We start from the raw sequence: 20447 nt of genomic DNA, 5'->3' as shown, positions 1-20447 counted from the left end.
AGAGAATGTGCCACGAAGGGCACTGGCTCTGTTGAAACTGGCTATATTGGTCCTCAGAAGTGTGGATTAATCGGGCTAAGAGTAAGAGAATGTTAAAAATTTAATTCTCAGAAATTCAGATCAGAAATTACTTCCTGGATGTTTATGACATTGGATTTTTTTTTCCTTTTTTTTTTTTTTTTTAATAGCATTGTAGTATAACACTATGTACCTAAATAGTTTTATGCTATTCTCAGGCTAAAAAGTGCAAATGATGCAGTAACTATAACCAGGAATGTTACGGTTGGAAGTATTTTACTTACATAACACAAAAAGGGATTAACAGATCTAAAAAATTAACAATTGTGAGGTCTGTCGACAGTGCCCAGCCAACCACCTGACAGCAGCAGGTCTCACGAGAGGCTCCTGGATCCCTCTCTGGAGGTGCTCTGCCCTCACCTCCCTGCAGATCCTCTCCTCTCCACAACCCAGCTGCTGCCATCCAGCAGGAGCCCGCTCCAGAAGACCGTATGCCTACAACCATCTCTCCTAGAGAGAAAACCCAAGCATTTGTTTCACCTCTATCGTTCTCAGATAGCACTTCTGATTTACTGACTTGACGGAGCTAGCTGGTCAGTCACTCGAGAGGGACTGAAAGTTGCAGAGTAAACGGGCCCTGCTCGAAAGGAAGCCTGTGCTTTGTGGGAAGGTGAGCAAGTTAGCACCGAGAAACAGGAGCTACTCCCGAGGCTGAAACGCTGCCGCCTTTCCGCTTTTTCATATGTAATTTTCACTCTCCAAACAAGTCACTTCGTGTTGTTGTAGGAATGTGCCCTCTGAACTGGTATGAAAGTCAACTGTCAAGGAATCCAGGTGAATAGCTTAAAAGCAACGAAGTGTAGCATTTAATGCAAAGCATTACACGGCAAGACAAGTTTATAGAAAAAAAGCAAGCCGATCTCTCCCAAGATAGAGACTATTTTATATTACTGAAGGTAGGTCACATCCAGTAACGAGAATAATCCAAGTAAAATTTTTGGTACCGCACAATCCAGCTGTCTTGTCCCACGGGAGTTAAGCACAATCCTGTCCTAAAAACACCACGGCAGATTCCTGGATACCGACAGCTCCCACTACCGCCTTCGCTCTTTTGGTTACTCAGCCAACTGGACACCTGTCGTTTCGGTCAGCAGCAAACAGAGAAATCACTCCAAACCCAGGTGCTTGCTACGCGCGGCGCTGCTTCCAGGGCTCCTCCCAGTGTGGAAAACACAGAGGTGGCAGAAGTGCTGCCGAGCGCAGCCAGTGAGAGGAAAAGGAGTGCAGGGAGAGCTCGTGCCATCAACAGAGCACAAGCACCTCGGTTATCTGTAAGATCACAACCTCACTTCCCTTTCAGAAAGTGCCTCGTTTATTCAGTTTTTAACGGTATGGCATAAGGACTCACGCATTTTATAGATAGATACCAAAGTGGTATTATCAAAATAAACCATCTGTTTTATAAACCCACTATTTACAGAAACGGTTTCTGAAGGTTTTTTTCTTCTTTCTTTTGTTTTTTAACAAAAATTAAACTATACACCAATCTAAGTTACAGAAACAAAAATAACCTTTATAAGATCACATGTATAAAACAAGAAATGAAATGTGATTTTATTTAAGGCAATACTGGGCTACTTCACAAATCACCACCTCAAATATATACACTGCTCCACACTACTAATTTTCTATCACATTCACAACGGATTCTTTAATACCAAATATTGTTTTAAATCTCCAATGTAGCAAACTATTTTTATTCACATTTCCATTTTTATTATGGAATCATAAATGCTTTGTATCCAATTAAAAGCAATGAAAAATGTAGCTATAAGAAAACTATTATATTTATGAGTTAACTACATATGAGTATCATCCATAGATACTGGATGTTAAATTTACAAAAATGAGTGTGTCAGTACGTTTAACCTATGAAATGTTATCTTATCCAGCTCCTCTCCTGTAAATAAATGCTTTATGCAAAATAAACTGGATATGGCAGACTTACCTAGCTTTAGTTCAAAAGGTCTTAATTTAAAATGATTAAAGGACAGTTTTAAAAACTTTATCACTTAGTTACAAATTAAAATTCCGAATATAAATGTGTCATTTAATAGTTTAGACTTACAGACTGCTGGTGGCAGCAAATGATTTACAATAATAAATATATACAAAAAAAATGTATCTACAAATAAAGAGTACTGTTATACATGAGCAGTGACCTGGTGAAAGATACCAATCACAGACAATTCACAAAGATTTAGTTCATGGAAAGGACAATTTGATAGAAAGTTGAGGTTTTGATCAAATATTTACAAAGCTGAAGCAATTAGTCTGTTCTTCAAGTCCCATAGGGATAAAAACAAATAAGAAATTTACATGACTGATGCCATGTTTTTTGCTAGATTAGATCACTTCAAAATAAAAAGAGCTCCACAGTTACTAGCATGCTTGATGGCTTCCTATTCAAAATAAATTTTATTACAGACCACGGATACACACACTAGGTTTTCAGTTTTGATTCCCCTTCCTCGTTACCCATAGTAGTTTCTTTTGCAGCTGTAACGTCTGGATTATTCTCCCAATGTCCATCAAGTTTTCTCAAGCTGACGGTAGGTCTCATTTCCTGAAGTTGCTTCAACACGCGCTCAGTGCAGTCTTTAAGAGCCTTGTCTAAAACGATTTTTACATTTTCACTACACTGAAGCTGTGATGGATTGGCAAACTGTACAAGGGTTTCAGTTTCAGAACATGACCAAGTGACATTATTACTTGCTAGGGAGGTCTTCTCGTTAGATTTTCGTAAGTTTGAATGAGATCCTTTTTTGGTTCCGCTGCCATGGTAGTCTCTTTCAGTGTTTTTCTTTTGCTTCACAGCAGACTCTTCAAGGAACTTGAGGAAGGAAACTTCAAAACCCATTGGCTTAAATGAACTCCAGTCGAAAGCTGCAGGTTGCTCTTCAGCTGTCTGAATAGCGACAGCAGTCTCTTCCTCCCTATGCGTGCTACTCACTTCAACTGGCGGTACTTCCTCTGTTTTTTCAGCTCTCCTCCTCTTACTCTGAGACACATTTTTCTCTTTGCTTGCTCTCTTTAAGTTGTTTGATTTTTGCTTCTCTGACGGGCAGGAGTTGGTCTCCTGCGAGTCACTATTTACACTGGAAGAGATTTTTGCTTGGTTTTCAGCACTTGAACAATCCTCATTAATCAGTTTAGTAATGAAGAGTTCTGTCAGTTCGTCCACCTCGTCCTTCTCACCTTTTTCACTTTCATTTTGTGGTAACGTAGATGTGCTTGAATCATTATTGCTTGCTAACGAAGTCGAAGTCGGTTCTGCCTCTTTCACGTCGCTTTTTTTATCAGTCTCCTCTTGCTCACAAGGTGTTTCCTTTACTGGTGACACAGAGTGCTTTTTAGATACAATAAGAAGATTTCTGTGTTGTGAAGTAAATGCCTTGGACAATTTGTGACATTTGTAATGCCTTATGATGTTACTTTCACTCGTAACCACAGATGAACATCCCTTTATCATACACGGGTACTGAGTTAGAAACCTGCTCGTACATTCCAATAAGGCATCATTTCTTGCCTTTATTGAATACACATGCTTTCCACGTTTCAGTGAATAAGCCTTATTTTCTTGAATTTGCATTCCTTTTGAGTTTTTGTTTTCTAAGTTAACGTTTTTCTTTCGTTTTGTTTTCACCGACAGCCTACTTTCTTTTCCTGATCTGTTTTTCAATCCTCTCTGTTTGGACTTCAATGGTTTCTCCTGATTTGCTTTGCTGGAGATGTTTTCCTGACCTGGCGTCAGTCTCCTGGGTCTTATTAGGTGATCTTTATGCCTGTCATTATGTTTATTAAAAATATGCCTTAGGAGGTTAGATCTAGTAGCATAAATACGGTCGCAGCCTTCACAGTCACACTTGAATACGCCATCATCTTCTACCTTGTTTGGCCTTATCTTAACACCATGTTCTGTCTCAAGATGTATAATGTAGTTAAAATATGCTGTAAACGAGGACTTACATTGAGACTGATCACAAGAAAACCTTCCCACCTCTGGAGCTGCTTTCATGCTTCTGATTTCCTCAGGGGTCATGTTATGAAGCTTCATGTAATGCTGTATCAAGCTTGTAACCTCCTGGAATATTCGAGAGCAGTCATTCACCTCACACCTGAATTCCCTGACAGTGGGTTTGGTTTCAGCCTCTTCGCGGTCCTCCTTACCCGGCTCGTTCTCCTCCTCCACTTCAGCAGAGAAGGCAGGAAGGTCTGACTTGTGTACAGCTTGGTAATGAAGAATTAGGTTTTGCTGAATCGTAAACGCTGCGAAGCAGCCCTGATGGACGCATCGGTACGGTCTGTAAGGACTGTATCTGGTAGGAAACTCCAGAGACTTTGCTACGGGCTTCCGACGTTTTCTCTCCTCTTTTTCCTTCCTGTGCCTCCTAACTTTGCGTACTTTTGACTGTGCCTGGGTATTACCAAAAGCACCTGCGTTAGGCTGCTCAGGCTGAACGGAAACCACCTGGGGAGGTTTTTCCAGTCTTTCAGGAATACTTTTTTCTGGTAGTAATTTTTCTAAGACCTTCACAGGCTCTACAGCTTCCTTTATCTGAGCTTCTTTGACCAACGGAGCTGGAGTTTTGTTTTCTATTATTAGTGTCTGCACATTTTTTATTTCAACAGGGCGCGGGGCTGCGTTTGCAGTTTCATTTTGAGATCTTCTGCCATAAGGCCTTTTGATTTTTAATTTTACCATCTCCTCTGTTGTAAAATGATGTACAAGCTGGCAGTGCGCTCGGAGGTTAGAGTTTCTTGTGAATGTTTTTGGACAGCTAGCGACAACACATTTAAAAGGAGCATACTTCAGTTGATGTTTCTTAATTTCGAGTATCATTTCTGCAGTGTACTGATGAACCTTGCCATAGTGTTTAAATAATGCATCTTTTGTCATAGCACTGTAATTGCAGCCTTGGTCCTGACATACAAAAGGCTTATTAACTTTATCACTAAAGTGAATGTGACTTGTCTCTGAAGCTGTCTGGACCAGGGGCTTACTTTCAGTTGATACAACAGGAACTGCTGGTGCTAGTGTATCTGTTGGAGGACACTGGGAAACACTCTCAGAGACCTGGATGGATGAGTCATTTTCTAGTTTCAGTTTTTGCAAGCCCTCCAAAATTTCCAGTATTTGAGTATCATCTTTTTGAGATGTTTCAGACTGAGTAGAGTTGCTCTTTGCAGTAGTGGCACTGCCTGCATGCACTGCAAACTGTGCGTGAGTGGGTAACACTACACTATTTGAAGAATTTCCTGAAGAAGTCTGTGCATTACTTACTTGCAAGTTCTGTCCTGAAGCAGTGCCAGCATCCTGAAATTCTGTTTTCACCTCGAGTATCTGTGAGTTCATGGCAGTTTTAATTATTTCAAGGGTTTTTTCAAAATTCTGGATAACGTTGTCTTCTGAAATTTGTTCCTCCGAATTTGTCTGCGCACACGAATTTACAGCCACCATTTGGGAATCCCCATTTTCAGTTTTTACTGTTAATGTTGTATGAGTCTCGAGATTTGTTTTGAAGTTCTCTTTGATACTGGCCATGAATAATTGATTGTCAGCATTACCAAGTTTCTGTGTGAGATTTTCCACTGCTGCTTGAGAGTCGCAATTTGCCAGCAAGTTGGACTGAAAATTATCTCCCTGTATTTGCACATTTCCGTCAGTGCTTTTGGTTAGGAGTCCCATTGTTGTTACATTATTTACTGCTACTTTCTGTGCTATGTTAGGAGCAAGCAAGGGTGTAGTTGCTTTCCTCTTCCTCTTTGAAGCACTGGTTCCCTTCTTATTTGAGTTACTCGATCCTGAATTATTGGGACTATTTATAACTGAAATTCGTGAAGTGTTCCCTGCAAAGGTTTGCGCTGCTGCAACAGCATTAGGAAGTGAGCTAGAACATAAGCCATTTTCAACTGTCTTTAGCATTGAGTCATCTGTTGCAAAACCAGGCAAACTCTTGCACTCATTTATTGCAGGTATTTTGGCATTGAGGGTCCTGTTTTGGTCTGTTAGCAGGGTACTGGGGTTGCAGACTGTCTGCAACAGAGGTGACGCGGTTGAATTGGGGAGAACAGCTGCATTTATTTGCGTTGTACCAGTGACACAACTTGTTGTAACTACATGTGGAAGTACTTCTGTGTTATCAAAGGTACTTGAGATGCCTGCAGTTTCCAAGGCTTGTTTTATAATTTGATTCCCTTCCTCATTTCCACCGGTATTAAAGTTAGTCACATTGGCCCGCGGAAACATAGTCTGCAATAAGGCTGTGGAACGATTTTCAGCTGCAAGCAACTGCAGGAACGATGGATCCTTAAAACACGATTCTGGATTGAAGGCTGACTCCTGGGGCTGCTGCAAGCTTAATGAATTTGAGGAAAGAATCATACTGGCAAGCAAAGACTGTCCATTAGCCTGCAGAGCTTCCGCAGAGATTTCTGACCCTTCCAGAGGCTTACAGTAAGACCTTTTGGATAAGTGACCACCAAGTGATCTAGGATTAGTAAAAACTCTGAAGCACCTACTACAGATAAATTTGCCGTCCCTAATTATTGCTGGCCATTTTGCCCGCTTATTATGTTTTGGCTTCCTTTCTTTCCCATTTGGACCCCGGCCACGGTCCTTTTTTACCTTTTCTGAAGCTGGATGTTGAGAACCAGTTTCATTAAAAGTATTTTCATTACTCACTCGCGAGGGAAACAGTTGATCAACAGTTTCTTCTTTTGGGAAAGCAGAACTAGTGTTTCCTTCTAGTTGAGACGAAAAGTTACTTGAATTATTTTCCAGTTGTGAGAAGACTGAAGTTGGGGCATTCTCTGCTGGTGAAGGAAAGAGAGACATAGGACCATTTTCTGTGGGCAAAGGAAGAAAAGGATCTGAACCACCGTCAATATTCAGAGGCATAACTGTTTTTGCCAGATCGTCCAACTGGGAAGGTAAAGTTGCTCCAGACAGATTTTCCATTTGCGAACACAAAACACTTTCAGGCTCACTTTTAATACGAGTAGACAAACTTGGATTCATGACGCTTTCCACTACAGGCAGCATAGGATTAGCCAGATTTTCTAAGTGGGTTGGGAACAGCGTACTTGAGGCATGCTGCACTTGACTGGAACAGGTGGGATTCAAATTGGTTTTGTTCTGTGCAGTAAAAGCAGCACCACTGGGATTGCCTGCTTGTGGTGGCATCAGATAGACGATCTTCCCATCATTTGCCACATTTGGTAAATTGCTGGATTTCCGTGGTTTCTTATTTTTACGTTGCATTTTAAAAGCAGCATATTGATCGGGGTGTGCTGCCTTCATATGCTTGCCAATGCTCTGTGATGAGTTGTATGTTCGAGTGCACCCCTCGACCTGACAATTAAATTTCTGAACTGGGGCTGCTGGTGACGCAGCTGGAACTACAGAGCTATTTATGCTAGGCTGTGATGGAATAAACGTAATACTTTCTAAAGTTTTTAGAGGCAGATTATATAGATTAGCTGCAGCTTTAATACTGTCTTCAATTTCAAGCTTGGAAATGGGTACACTGTTTCGGTATCCTGCCTGATTCTGCACGCTGAAGGGATTTACAATGCTCACTTGTCTTTCTAAGCTTTTGGATTCAAGGGCTTCTGGTTTTAGTGTGTCTGAACTCACAGAAATATTTTGAATGTTCTGGGACTGACTGAGACAATTCTCTTCCTTTCTCTCTTGGAAAACTGGAAGACAAGAATCAACTGGTGTGCACAATTGCTGGGCTCCAGGTTTAGTGGTATCTACTTTACTGGCAGTAGCAGCCAATTTACCTCTTTTTACAAAGTTTTCTCGGACCTTCTGGTTAACAGCAGGCACCTTAACACTGCTTGCTGGAGCTGCTACTTCTGTCTTCACTGAACCTGCAGCAGACTGCTCTGGACCAGCATTTGGCAAGGAATCACTCTGCCGCAGAACACTTGCAGGTGCACTTACACTTTCATTCCCTATGGGTTCTGCTTTGATTGGATTCCAGACATTTTCTCCTTCAGTAAAACCACTACGGTTGTCAGCTGGAGCAGATGTCAACTCCTCTTTAACAGCAACTCCAACAGTACTTTCATTAGCATTACAAGGTTGACCAAGATCAGATGGATTAGTCTGGCCTTCGGGCTGTTGCACTTTTTCAGGCTGTTTGTTGTGATCTTCAATGTGCTTTTCCAGTTCGTTCTGGGAACGGTACACTTTTCCACAGCCTGTGAATTTGCAGGTATAGGTATTATAGTGTTGTGCTTCGTGATCATACAGTAAATAGGCTTCAGAAAACACTCTGCCACATTTAGGAAACATACACTTTGCTCTGAAGACTTGATGCTCCTTCCTGTGAGTCAGCAGCTCAGCGTAACTGTTGAAACCAGCCTTACATTTCATCTGTATGCAGATGTAAGGCTTGCTGCCACAGTGCATTTGTAAATGATCATTCAGGTGAGTAACACTTACAAAATGTCGCCTACAGTACTGGCAAATCACTTTTTTGCTTTGCATTTCAAGAAAACGCTTAGCTTCCTCATTATCTTTATGCCCCTTTGCATGTGCTATTAGATTTTTAAAATACTTAAAGCCTTTTTTGCAAAATGTTACAGGGCAAGTAAATTCATTAACAGGTAGTGGCTTTTGAACTGGCACTATCTCTGGTACATAAGGTTTATCTTTGTCATCATTTTCATCATCGGAGCCGTCATTATCATTGAACACAATGAAGTCTGTTGAATAGAGACTGTTCTTTTTAATGGGTCGCTGCTCCTGTTTGGATACAGAATCAGTTTTCTGATTCTCATTGGCAGTTGCTACTTTTGGAGGCCTTCCCAATCTTCTCAGTGGTTTCATAGCAGCCAGTCTCTCTTTGCTGGATTTTTTAACATGCAAAGTTACATGGGGAACAAAGTTTTCTTTAGAATTAAAATTTTGGGCACAAATAGGGCAACTGTAAATTCCATCTTTATAATGTTTCTGCGCATGCCTAACTATTCTATGACCTAGGAATTCTTTGTCGCATAACACACAATACTGCATATAAGCTTGCCAATTCCTAAATCTAGCTGATATGAAACCCCTCTCTCTGAGTTTTTTAATTTCTCTCTTTTTCTGCTTTTCATCTCTGATACCCTTAAGAAGGCTTGTAGCTTCATCAAAACTGCCAGCAAGCCCATTCACAGAAGTTTCTTTAGTCTCTTCTTGGCAGTCCTCAACCTTCTCATAAACTTCGCTGTCGTTAAGTTCGTCTATTGATGACACGATCGATGCCTCCTCTCCCATCAATGCCAGACACTGACGCTTTAGAGTTTTCCAGTCCCAGAATTCGGGATCAAAAGGCCACTGAGTTTTCAGTACAAGTAAGAGCTCACAGCGCAAGGAATTTGGTATTGGAAGATTCTCTTCATCGTACTTCTGGTCAGGCTGATTATATAGCATTTCAACAGCATAATATGCATCCACAGTGGGTTCGAGAAGAAATTCACTCAGCTGACAAGCACGTTTAACCTCCAGATCATCTGGAAGCAGACAGGAGATAGTCTTGCAAATAGATATCTTGACATCTGTATTTTCACTGGATTCCAAGCGCAAGGCTTTCACGCACAATTCAATGCAGGTTGCAAGTCCAGCACCATCAATCTGTAAAGCAAGATTAAACTTAGTAAGTCAGCTTATCATAACTCTTCTTATATTTGTAAATAAAAGGTATCATTATTCAATCCTCAGTGTCAGGGAAATACACTTGGAGCTTATAGAATACTTTTTAATTTAAGAAACATAGTGGTTTATCTTTAGATGCTATTCTTTAAGTTATGCCATTTGTCTTCATGCTGCTAAAAACAGTGAAAGTTTTCATACAACTAAAATACTTATCAGTTTTATGCTCTGCCTAGTTTGATGACTTTTGGCTTGTATGGTAGAGGTGTTCAGTTTATATTAGAGCAATGCTGAGACTTTTCCATGAAATAAAACCTGCCAGTTGTGATACAGTTATTTGAGATACGCTTCTACGGAGCACTAAGTTAAGACTGGGTAGAATTAAATGATAAAAAGTGCTACAGCTACAGTAAGAGAAGCTTAAGATTTTCAAAAAGCTCTGTAATTTGGAAATTCTTTAAGGTGTAAGGGTTTATTTTTGTTTTTAAAGATTATACCACTTCAAAATCAACTGACTGTAACTGAACACAAGGGTTCATTCCAACTGAAACTAATAAGTATAGTTAAATGTTTCATCATTTAGATGTTTCAAAGCTCATGTAGATAGCCTGTTCTCATTTATACCCTCCAGCAGAGAAAATTACATTTATGTTCGCTTTACACTTCCTCTATGCTGCCAAGGATGCATAGAGAGGCCACAGTATACATGAGAATAAAGTCAAGTGAATTTATGAATGCACAGGTCTACTACCCATATGGTCTCAAATTTCAGACATCAGTAAAATAACCTACAGTTCACTAGGGAAAAATCAGTATGGCATGGAGCAGACAGCTCTTAACATCACAAGCCTTTGCAAAAATCATCTCCCCCCGCTCCAATTTAGTTCAGGTCTTGAGGAAAATCATCTTTAAGATTAGAAGCCCATGATTAGCCACGCCAGAACATTGCAAAAGGAAAAAAGCAATTTTCATACTTAGACTATATAGAATTACAGAAATCCCCCAACTGAAAACTTTTGGAAGAGTTAAACTTAGCTATAAACATGAAATAATGCAACTACTGATAGGAAACTAGGAAAATGAGATAAAAACTGAGATATATGAACTGAGTTTTTAATGCAACACTGGATCTAAGTCCACAAAAGGTAAGTACTGCATTTATCCAAACAAACTGTATTCTTTGTGGGACACTGATTTTTTTTTCCTTTTTTGACAATTATCTTATATATTAATATAGAGCCTTCATTTAGTCTCCATCTTTTAAAATATTTGAAATATGGAAAATAATGAAGGGGAATATTAGGACCTGGCAAAAGAAAATAGCTTAGAGAATACAGACAACTGCAGAATTCTACAACTTCACCTTTACATTTTATTTCATCTCAGTCGTGGCATCCAGATCTTTTGTTTATTCCCACTTTTTTTTTTTTCATTCCAAAGGAACAATGAGTTCTAATGATTTAAAATGAATCAACTCAGAGTTTCCCTACGCAAGGAGGTTGCTATGGTCTTTCCTAAAACCAGTTATGATTGCTCCACAGCTGATTCTATACAAAGAGACTGCATGTCTAAAAGCAGCTATGATTAATTTTCCTGCTTACAGTTCCGTTTAAAGTCCCATCAAAATATTCTTTCAGGAGTGTCCTTACCTCTGAATTAATTACTTTAATCAGGAAGAAAATGTGATAAACAGTCTTAGTTAACACAGAAAGTTGACGACATCTCTCTAGATACACTTGAATAGAAGGCTCTACCCTTTGCTGCAGTTTACTCCAGAAAAGAGTCAGTTCCCTAGAACAAGAGAACAATATTTCAAGGCCAGCAACACAACCACTAATCTGATCAGAAGAAATGCAAGGTTGAGAACAGTATCTATTTTGTGTTTGGGAAAATAAAAATATGAATTTATTCACACCTTATCTTATAGAGAAAAGCTTTTATACTCACATGATTAATACTTAACTTTCAAAACTATCACAATGACTCAATTCCAGAAGAACAGATCAGAAGAAAAGCAGTAATGCCACATATTATGCTACAGAATTTGCAGACTCATGATGTTGTCTTGAAAAACATCTTGCAAAGTAGTTTATTCTTTACTAAGTGGAATTTTATCCTTCTTTATTCTTAGTAATAACTAACAGCTATAAGAGGATGGCTTTTCTCTGTGGTACCAACATTTTTCTTGATCTGCTCTAAGAGCTGAATTTTACTGTGATTTAGTGAGAAATTAGTCAGAAAAGACAAACAGTAATACTGTATCTACATTAACTCACTACTTCACCCCTGACATTACACATTTCCTAAATAATAGGCCCTCCTTCGGTGCAAATAGCAAAGAGCGTTTAGTATCATAGAATGGTGTAACCCCCAGAACTTCAGTATTATCTGTTAATGCAAAATCCTGCATTAACAGATGCTCTACTGCTGCTGCACAAGGAAAAGAGGTGCACAAACAGAGCATAGAAAATCCTTCAGGAACTGTACAGGTTTGGAAGCACAACCACGCTGTTAGCAGATGGGAGCTCAGAGTAGCAGCTCCAGTATCTGCCAACAAAGACCAGTTATTTGTTCCCACATCACTGAAAGCAAGCCCTAATATCAATAAATATTTTCATCTAGCTATTTACTCCAGTTATAGAGTGAACAGCACCTCCTTTTCCAGAAGTTTGACAGAGGAAGAAATATTGTGTTATGAAATAAGGACAGAAGGGAAAAGTACTTAAGCGTTAAATTCATCATAATGCTGACTAGCTGCCGGCAGATATTAAATTCCTCATTTCTACAACACAAGATTATCATCAAGAAAAATGATTAGTCAGCTACTAGTATTTGTTAATGCCTCCTCATACAGTACAGCCTTCAACCTCCCATAACGGAAGCTAATCTTATCAAAATCTTTTTTTTTTTTTTTCTTTAGTCATAGACTGGATTGGATTTTAAGTGACCTTAGAGGTCATTTAATTCCAACTCCCTTGGTATGGGCAGGGACACCTCCCACCAGCCCAGGTTGCCCAAAGCCCCATCCAGCCTGGCCTTGAACACCTCCAGGGATGGGGCATCCACAGCTTCTCTGGGCAACCTGTGCCAGGGCCTCACCACCCTCTGAGTAAAAAATTTCTTCCTAACATCTAATCTAACCCTACCCTCTTTTAGTTTAAAACCATTACTCCTTGTCCTCTCCTTACACTCCCTGACAAAGAGTCCCTCAACAGCCTCCTGTAGGCCCCCTTCAGGTATTGCGAAGTTGCTATAAGATCTACCTGAAGCCTTCTCCTCTCCAAGCTTTTTTTTTTTTTTATTTAAACTTTCCAACAGCATTATCTCCTTCCTGTTTAGCTCAGATTTTATCAGATAAAGAATGTTAACCTATGGCTTAAACATCAGTTCTATCTTCCCAAAATATTTTTTTGTTGTTGCATTACACATAAAACAATATCCAAACTCACCAGGCACAGTACATCTCTCCTTGCTGCAGCTGGCGAGACAAAAATGCTGCACATAAAATTAGAGCACTTTTTTCATCTCCATCAGATTCTAGGTTACAGATCATTTCTAGAGCATCTTTGCAATCTACTTCTGCAATCTGAGAGGAAAGAAAACAAGACCAAGACTAAGCAAGTGGTTTCATTTACAGACATACATGAATCTAAACCTTTACAAAAAGACAATTTAGAACTTGGTGGACAGTTAACTATCAAACTGAGACACGCTTGAAAGCAAATCAGAGTGTTTCTAGACAGCACCAAAATTCATTATGCTAAGAGAAAAACATTTTTTTCTGAAGTGAATACAAACTTGTTTCTCAAAGACATTAGTCTTATGTCTACTGTCCCAGTTACTTAAACGTTTTGAAGTACAGCATTAGTTTTTCATACATACTACATGCATATGGTAAATGTAATAATAAGCAGATTTAGAACATTAAATTGCAGCCTAACACAAAAAGACTACTATTACCTGGAGTTCTAACCCAGTCACTGATGTCACTACTGTTTGAATACATGGTCGATAAATGAAGTTTAACGTGAACATTCCAGTATTTTTTAAAAATCAAAGATAAAAAAGGGAAGCTACACAGTAAGAAGCAGATCAACCGAATACTTTCCTACAAGAATACTGCAGTCTGCACATAATTTAAACCACAATATAAACACTTAGTTTCATACCAAAACAAAGCAAAAACCAGTCACTCGGTAGTACTAGACAATTGCATCAATAATGAATCAGCATCGCTGTTGTAACTACTACTGTCTATTTTGATTCTCAGCAGACAGATTTGATTACATCAATTAGCACATCTGGCAGGACATGCTGGTATTTATTCTTCGATGTTGGCAGCTGAAATACAACTTGGCCATTCCAACAGCACTACTGAAAGTCTCTTTTGAGTAATCACAAGAAATCCCAAAGCAAGAAACAAAAGCCCCAACCCAAATAAAAAGATACTTTAGTACTTTGGATATGGTGACAGCCCAGCTTGGTTCGGCATGATGGTTATCTAGCTATTTTTCCCCAGCAATTAAGCTACAGTTCTGAAGAGTACAGCAACTCATTTTTTTCCTCTAAATTGACACTGTAAATCTGCTAATAACCCTTCGCTGAACATCATCTGAGGCTTAAGAATCTCAAATTCATGTTCTAAAGAAAACTGTTTCTCTCAAAACCTCAGAGAGGATGGATAAACGTAATTGTCATACCAATTCAGACTGAAGGTCTGCTTCGCGCAGCACCCTCTCTCAGACAGAGACCCTCAGTTAAAAGCTTAGGGAAGAATACACGAAGCTGGTTTTAAAAATAAAAGGATGTGGTTTTTTTTTCCCTGAAATGTTTTTCCAGCCTCTCAGGATTAATATGGGACCCAGCTTCCAGCAACAGTCTGTACAGATTGAGCCACCAAGTCTGTCAGTCTAAGCACTTCAACGTCGTGCAGATTTGAATTCTCCACATTTTTTAGCAAGCTATTAATCTAATTTAAGCTGAAAATGACTACAAATGCTACTTTTCTGCCTGAGTTGATATCAAAAGCTCCGTAGTGTTTCAGAGTGATCTGTACTTCTTTGTATTTACCTTGAATTTCCATTTTCTCCTACCATTCTCACGCTATGGAAGGGCATTAGCCCTTTCAAGTTCAGAAGCCCACCTTGACATGTTAATAGTGTACCTGCCTTCTGTTTGTAACATATGAACTTCCCAAAACAATTAGTAAAAGCAAAGCAAAGCAATCCAAGCTAAGCAAGCCAAGGTTTGGAAATACCTGCATTAGGTTATCTGGGATGCCTCAGTCTAACTCTTCTGTGTGTTATGACATCCTAAGAGACAAGGCTACCCCTTCTGTTCATCCACAGGATTCACGATTCATTCACTGACTGAGCCCACTCTGCTCTGGGAGTGTGGCAGGGCTGAGTAATGAAGGAAGCATGTTTGCAGGGTCACACATTCCAAGTTTAGTACGCTAACACAAGTACAGTCCTGTCATAGCCTCTCCTATGGAGTTCCTGCTGGGATTACTGAGCCTGTTCTGAAATGGCCCCCTGCAGCCAGAGGTGGGAGTGTAAGACCAATCCTACCTCCGTCAGAAGAACATGCCCAGGGAGATGCTGTCATCTTAGAATTTAGTCTATATCTCGGGTATGAAGCTCTTCCAACTCTAATCATTGCATAATTTTCATCCCTTTAAGACCAATTTCAACATGCTTAATACTTATTATTAACATAAAAGATGATAGAGACAAAAAACAGCAAAGAGATGCAGACAGACAAAAAAACCCTGACAACTGAAGTTAGTTTTCCTTTAAGAAGGGAAAAAAAAAAAGCTCCAGTAAAATTTTGGGGTCGAGTGAGAAATGGAGATGTCACCTGAAAGGATGCAAAATAGCAAAGCTGTCATCTCTTTTTTGACTTTTGCATTTAAAATGAGAAGAATTTTATATTTCAAACCAGATCAAATATCTGATTTCACCTTCAATTTCACCTCCTATTAGAAGTAAATTGTGATTTCCTGACATGGGTACTTGGGTCAAAACCGTTCAATTCAGAGAAAGAATGTAAAGTAGCACCTAAAGGGCTCCGTTCGACGTGCTAGATATTATTCAGAAAGTTACAGTTAAATCGTTAAGAGTAGAAAAATCATTATCTCCACTTCAGTAACAGGAACTGAGGTACAGATTTAAAATACTGTATGCAAAATTAAACATAACATTGTGGCAGAGGCAGAAAATGCCTTCTAGTGACCTAATACTGCACTTCCACAAGTGTTCCAATCAAGAATTATTACTAATCAGTTTAGAAGTGCCTTAAACACAAAGAAAAGCAGAACATCCAAAGTATGTTAGATCATATTTTAAAACAAAACATCTTCTACATAAAAAGCAGCCTAACTATAACTAGTGATTTTATTATTATTAAAGAAATAAGTCTAAGAAAAAGTTCTTTATTTTTTTACTTACTTCTTCCATTAGCTTTTCATTTGGTGATCCTGAACAAAGACAGACCAGGTAGGTTTGCTTGAAATTGCCTTTTGCACTAATTTCTGGATGATCAGAGCACAGTTTTGCCAGGGCAGTAGCTTGCATTAATTGCTTTGTTTTCATTAGGTGCTTAATACGCATATCCAGCAGGACAGGGCCTTCAAACACTAAAAATTCATTCACTTCAAAGAAAAACAAGCCAGAATGTTACATACACGTTTCATAGCAGATTACAGAATTAACAGATAACATTTACTCATTTGTGGTTAGCCCAGAAATTCTATGCAAATCGTAACAGGTACAAAAGGTACGAAGCACAGACAATAGAAAATCCGAAAAATAAACTGTACTTTTTTATTTATTACAAGGACTCCCTGCTACAGCAGACTTTTTATCTACCTGCAGGTTCTAATTCATTCTAATTTCTCGGTAAACAGCTGCACACAAAACAGATTTAGAAAGCATATAAAAATTAAAATGATTAGGTACCATTTAATTATAGTTCTCCAGAAAGACAACAGAAAGTCCCTGCTCTCACATCCTTCTTCATGCTTTTGTGCCATGCCATTGCTAAAAGTTGCCTTTTAAAGACCTTGACAGAAGGATAAAGGTGACAAATTATCTGAAATTCTCTGAAATGCTGTTAAATACTGCATGTTAAGCACTTACACAATGCAGTCAAATTCTCTTAAGTTTTTCAGCCAGGTTTCTTACAAAAAGAGGCATGTCTTGGATGCATACATTTGACTGTGTATAGGTTAAAATTCAAAGAGACACAAAGGGCTAGATTTCATTCAACTATATCCTGTAGATACTCTGCTACCAGAGTTAAAACTCCAGTGTGCTGCTCATACAATCCAAAGCTAAGTGCTTCCGTGGAAGACTTAAGAATCCTACAGAAAAGGAGAGCACAGAGCATGGGTTGTTCCAACTCTTATGAATACATCTCAGGTGCCATCAAGGTCTTCAAGATCAAAATTACTTGAGCTCTGAAGCGTGAGATATAATATTACTTCCAAAAAATTTAAAACTAATTATTTAATTTAGATAGACACAATCAGTTTTATTTAATCCTTTTGACATCAACCACTACCCCGTGACAACTATTTCCATAAGCCAGTTATGTACTGCATAAAATTTTTTTCAATTTTCCATATCTTAATTTAATGAAACAATCTTTTAAACAACAATGAATACATGCTTTCCCCAAATACCTCCTCTGTACCACTCTTTTGTGAAAAATACACAACTCAGGATATTCTCTTAATGTTGGGGTAAACTCTTGGTCTTTACTAAATGGGATTTTTTTCAGCCTTTGAGTATTTGCATCACCCCTTCCTGAAACCTTCTGGGCATTTGCAATGCTCATTTTCTGATACATATTGATAGAAACATTCATTATATTCTCCTGAATTTACTTGCATTGAATTTCACTTGAATCACGTAGCCCATTCACCTAATTTATTATATTCTCTTGATTTCCAATGTCCTGTTTGGTCTTGATGAAATGATTAAATAATTCCAGCATCTGTAAAATTGATTAACTCAGTCTAGTATTTGGAATATTAGTACATTGAACATGAGGTTTACTGAAAGGAAGAAAAGATCATCTTTTATTCTTTACTTCTTCCCATCCTAGTTAGCTTTTGATTCATGACTGTCTTTCATTTTAGCTCACGGTTTCTCCTTCTTCTAGCTGCTCATACAGGATATTACTAAAATACTATCTTGCAATCAAAATTAGGTCAACCATTTTTTTTTGTTTAATCATTTTAGTACACAGAATTTTAGGGCAGGAAATACTGCCTTTTGCAAAAAGCAGGCCTGTTACACCCCATCATTATTTTTATGCATTAAGATTTCTGGTTGAATTATCTCAACCAACTTGGTAGTTATTTGTTCAGGATTCCTGCGCACTATGACAAATGATCATCCAGGGCTCACGGATGTGGAAGAATATTCAATCAAGTAAGACTTCTTTCTTCCCCTCTCTCTGTCAATGGAGATATAGCCAGTTTTTTAATCCATGCAGGAACAAAGTAAGACTACACAGCACACAACAGACAATTGATAGATGGTAGCCATTTTTATGTTTATTATAGGACATTTCTGTTTTAAACAGCACAAAAAACGTTCCTTCAGTGTCATTTCCAGTACCTTACTACAAATGTTCACACACTTGTCAACCCACACCTGACCTACTGATTAATTACATCTGATAGGTTTAGCTCTGCTCTTCCTCCTACCAGGTAGAACCAGTAATCCTTTCATGCACAGTGTTTACTGTCACCTAGTCTGCTTGGAAAAACACTGGAACATTTTACCTTATTTCTGTAACACAATACAGGAAGACCTTAGAGACTTTAAGCTACGTTGGTAACGCAGGACGTTTCATTCTGATTTAATTACTACACTTAATATTTTAGAGACTTTGTTCCATCTACTAATCCTCAGTAATCCTTTCCTTTAGTGTTTACTGCTTCAGTTAGCTTACCTTACATAATCATCAGAACATTTTCTGTTATCTCCTCAACAAGATACAGGAAGACCTCAGGGTTAAAGCTACATATTAGCTCTTAAGTCTTTATTCTAATCCAACTGATTATAATCATTACAGTTAACGTTTGACAGCTCACTCAAAATACAAGTTTTAATTATATTTATTTCGTAACTGAACTACATAGTGTGTTTAAAGACAAAAGATGGTACCAAGGTTGAGGGAATAAGTACATGGTGGTGAGCAGCCTGAAGTGTAAGATTTTATTTGTTCCTGGATTTATTTTATTTGTTCCCAGAATTTTTTTTTGCATTTTATAAATGTGTTTTACAGTATGTCGCCTTTTTTAAAAGTTATTGCAGACAAATTGCTAGTAACAAATATAACTTCATAGAAACACTTTGCTTTACATCTTTACAGGTCAAGGCAGTTAATCTTTGTGAGTACAAAACTTGAAGTATTTAGTAAGAATGACAGTTTAATGATAGCATCATTCTTTGAAGAATTATTAAATGCTGTTTCTGTGCACTGTTCATTGAAATTCACAAACTTGTTTGTACAAGTCACATGCAAAATTCATTTAAAATATACAGTTAATACGAGAAGAAAAAAGACAAGCAGGTGACATCCGACAGATGGTACTCTGATCTGGGAACTCTGGCAAACCTGGAGATACTGGAATCTAACCTTTTAGATAATTTCCCCATTATTCCCTTGCATCCCACAGCTGCTGTCTCAGGTCGTACTAGCAACTGATTCTACAGCAAGTCCACAAGAACTACTATGAGCTTTAATTACAGGTAATGCTTATACCATACACAAATTAAAAAAAAAAGAGGTAATCCTGAGATTAGTAGCACACAAGAGCACAACAGCTGTGAGGATGGTTTTGTAGTAATAAGTTCTCCATGGTGGACAGTCCACATGTATGTCACATTTTGGCTGACTGGAAGACTTCTGGAACACAAAGCAATGAATTTCTGCCTTACTCAAACCACTCATAATCCTACTGTCCTACGCTTTGCCGATTCTTGAGTAGATATAAGTCGATCTACCAAAGACCTTTATTTCTTCTCAACTTCGCTCTGGCCAAGAAGGATGAAGGCAGGAGGTGAACGTACTTGAGAACTATCCATCTCGAAGAACTTCAGTTACTAGGACGTAACCTTTTTAGTCACCTTCAAGAGTTAGTCCATACGTGCGTTCACACTGTGGGTGACTAATCTGTACTTGATGCTTTGTTAATTACCTGGAGCTGAGTCTCAGAATCCTTCGTGCACACAACATCTCAGCACAATTCTGCTGAATGCAGCACCAATCCAGGATGCCTCTACGAGGGCACACTGGTGAAAGGGTAGAAGTTCCAGGTGGCCGCTTTGCATATACCCAGGATGAAAACACTTTTTTTTTTTTTTTAATTTTAAGTGATGCTGTTGGTATCATTTGACTTCTGGTAGCTGCGCTCTGATTACTCAAAATAGTTCCATGCTGGCTATTTAAATTCTAGCCTGCCCTTTATCCACCTTGATGTTCTCCGAATAGTGATGGTTGTGTCCTTGAACATCTCTTCAGTGGGCTATACTTCAGAAGTCTGCCTGCTACATTTAAACCTATGAAAAATTCAATAACTTAATTCTTGACATCAAGCTTTAAATCTCTAAGGATAATCAGAATGAGGTAAAATAAATGCAGCCGCCTCATTTTTTGTACTGTTATCTCAGATCATTTTCCTCTGGACAGTTCTTCCACTCACCCT

General features: G+C 38.6%; 1 protein-coding gene across 4 annotated transcripts in view; it reads right to left on the bottom strand.

Moving 5' to 3' along the window:
- Positions 1–155: 155 nt before the first annotated feature.
- Positions 156–20447, bottom strand: part of ZNF292 (zinc finger protein 292) — a 60930-nt gene continuing 40638 nt past the window's right edge. The window contains exons 5-8 of one of the 4 annotated variants that reach the window (XM_083829233.1): positions 16174–16376; positions 13174–13310; positions 11374–11515; positions 156–9706 (exon numbers count right to left, since the gene is read on the bottom strand). In XM_083829233.1, the coding sequence (XP_083685359.1) occupies positions 2522–9706; positions 11374–11515; positions 13174–13310; positions 16174–16376 (7667 nt within the window). In that variant the 3' untranslated portion in view covers positions 156–2521. Of the gene's footprint in view, positions 9707–11373; positions 11516–13173; positions 13311–15294; positions 16140–16173; positions 16377–20447 lie in introns of those variants that run through there. The other 3 variants (XM_083829234.1, XM_083829235.1, XM_083829236.1) reach the window with 3 other exon arrangements.

Source organism: Anser anser, assembly GCF_964211835.1.
Source record: "Anser anser genome assembly, chromosome: 3".
NCBI lineage: Eukaryota > Metazoa > Chordata > Aves > Anseriformes > Anatidae > Anser > Anser anser.
The sequence above is the reverse complement of the archived record's forward strand: the minus strand, read 5'-3'. Positions and strand labels throughout refer to the sequence as shown.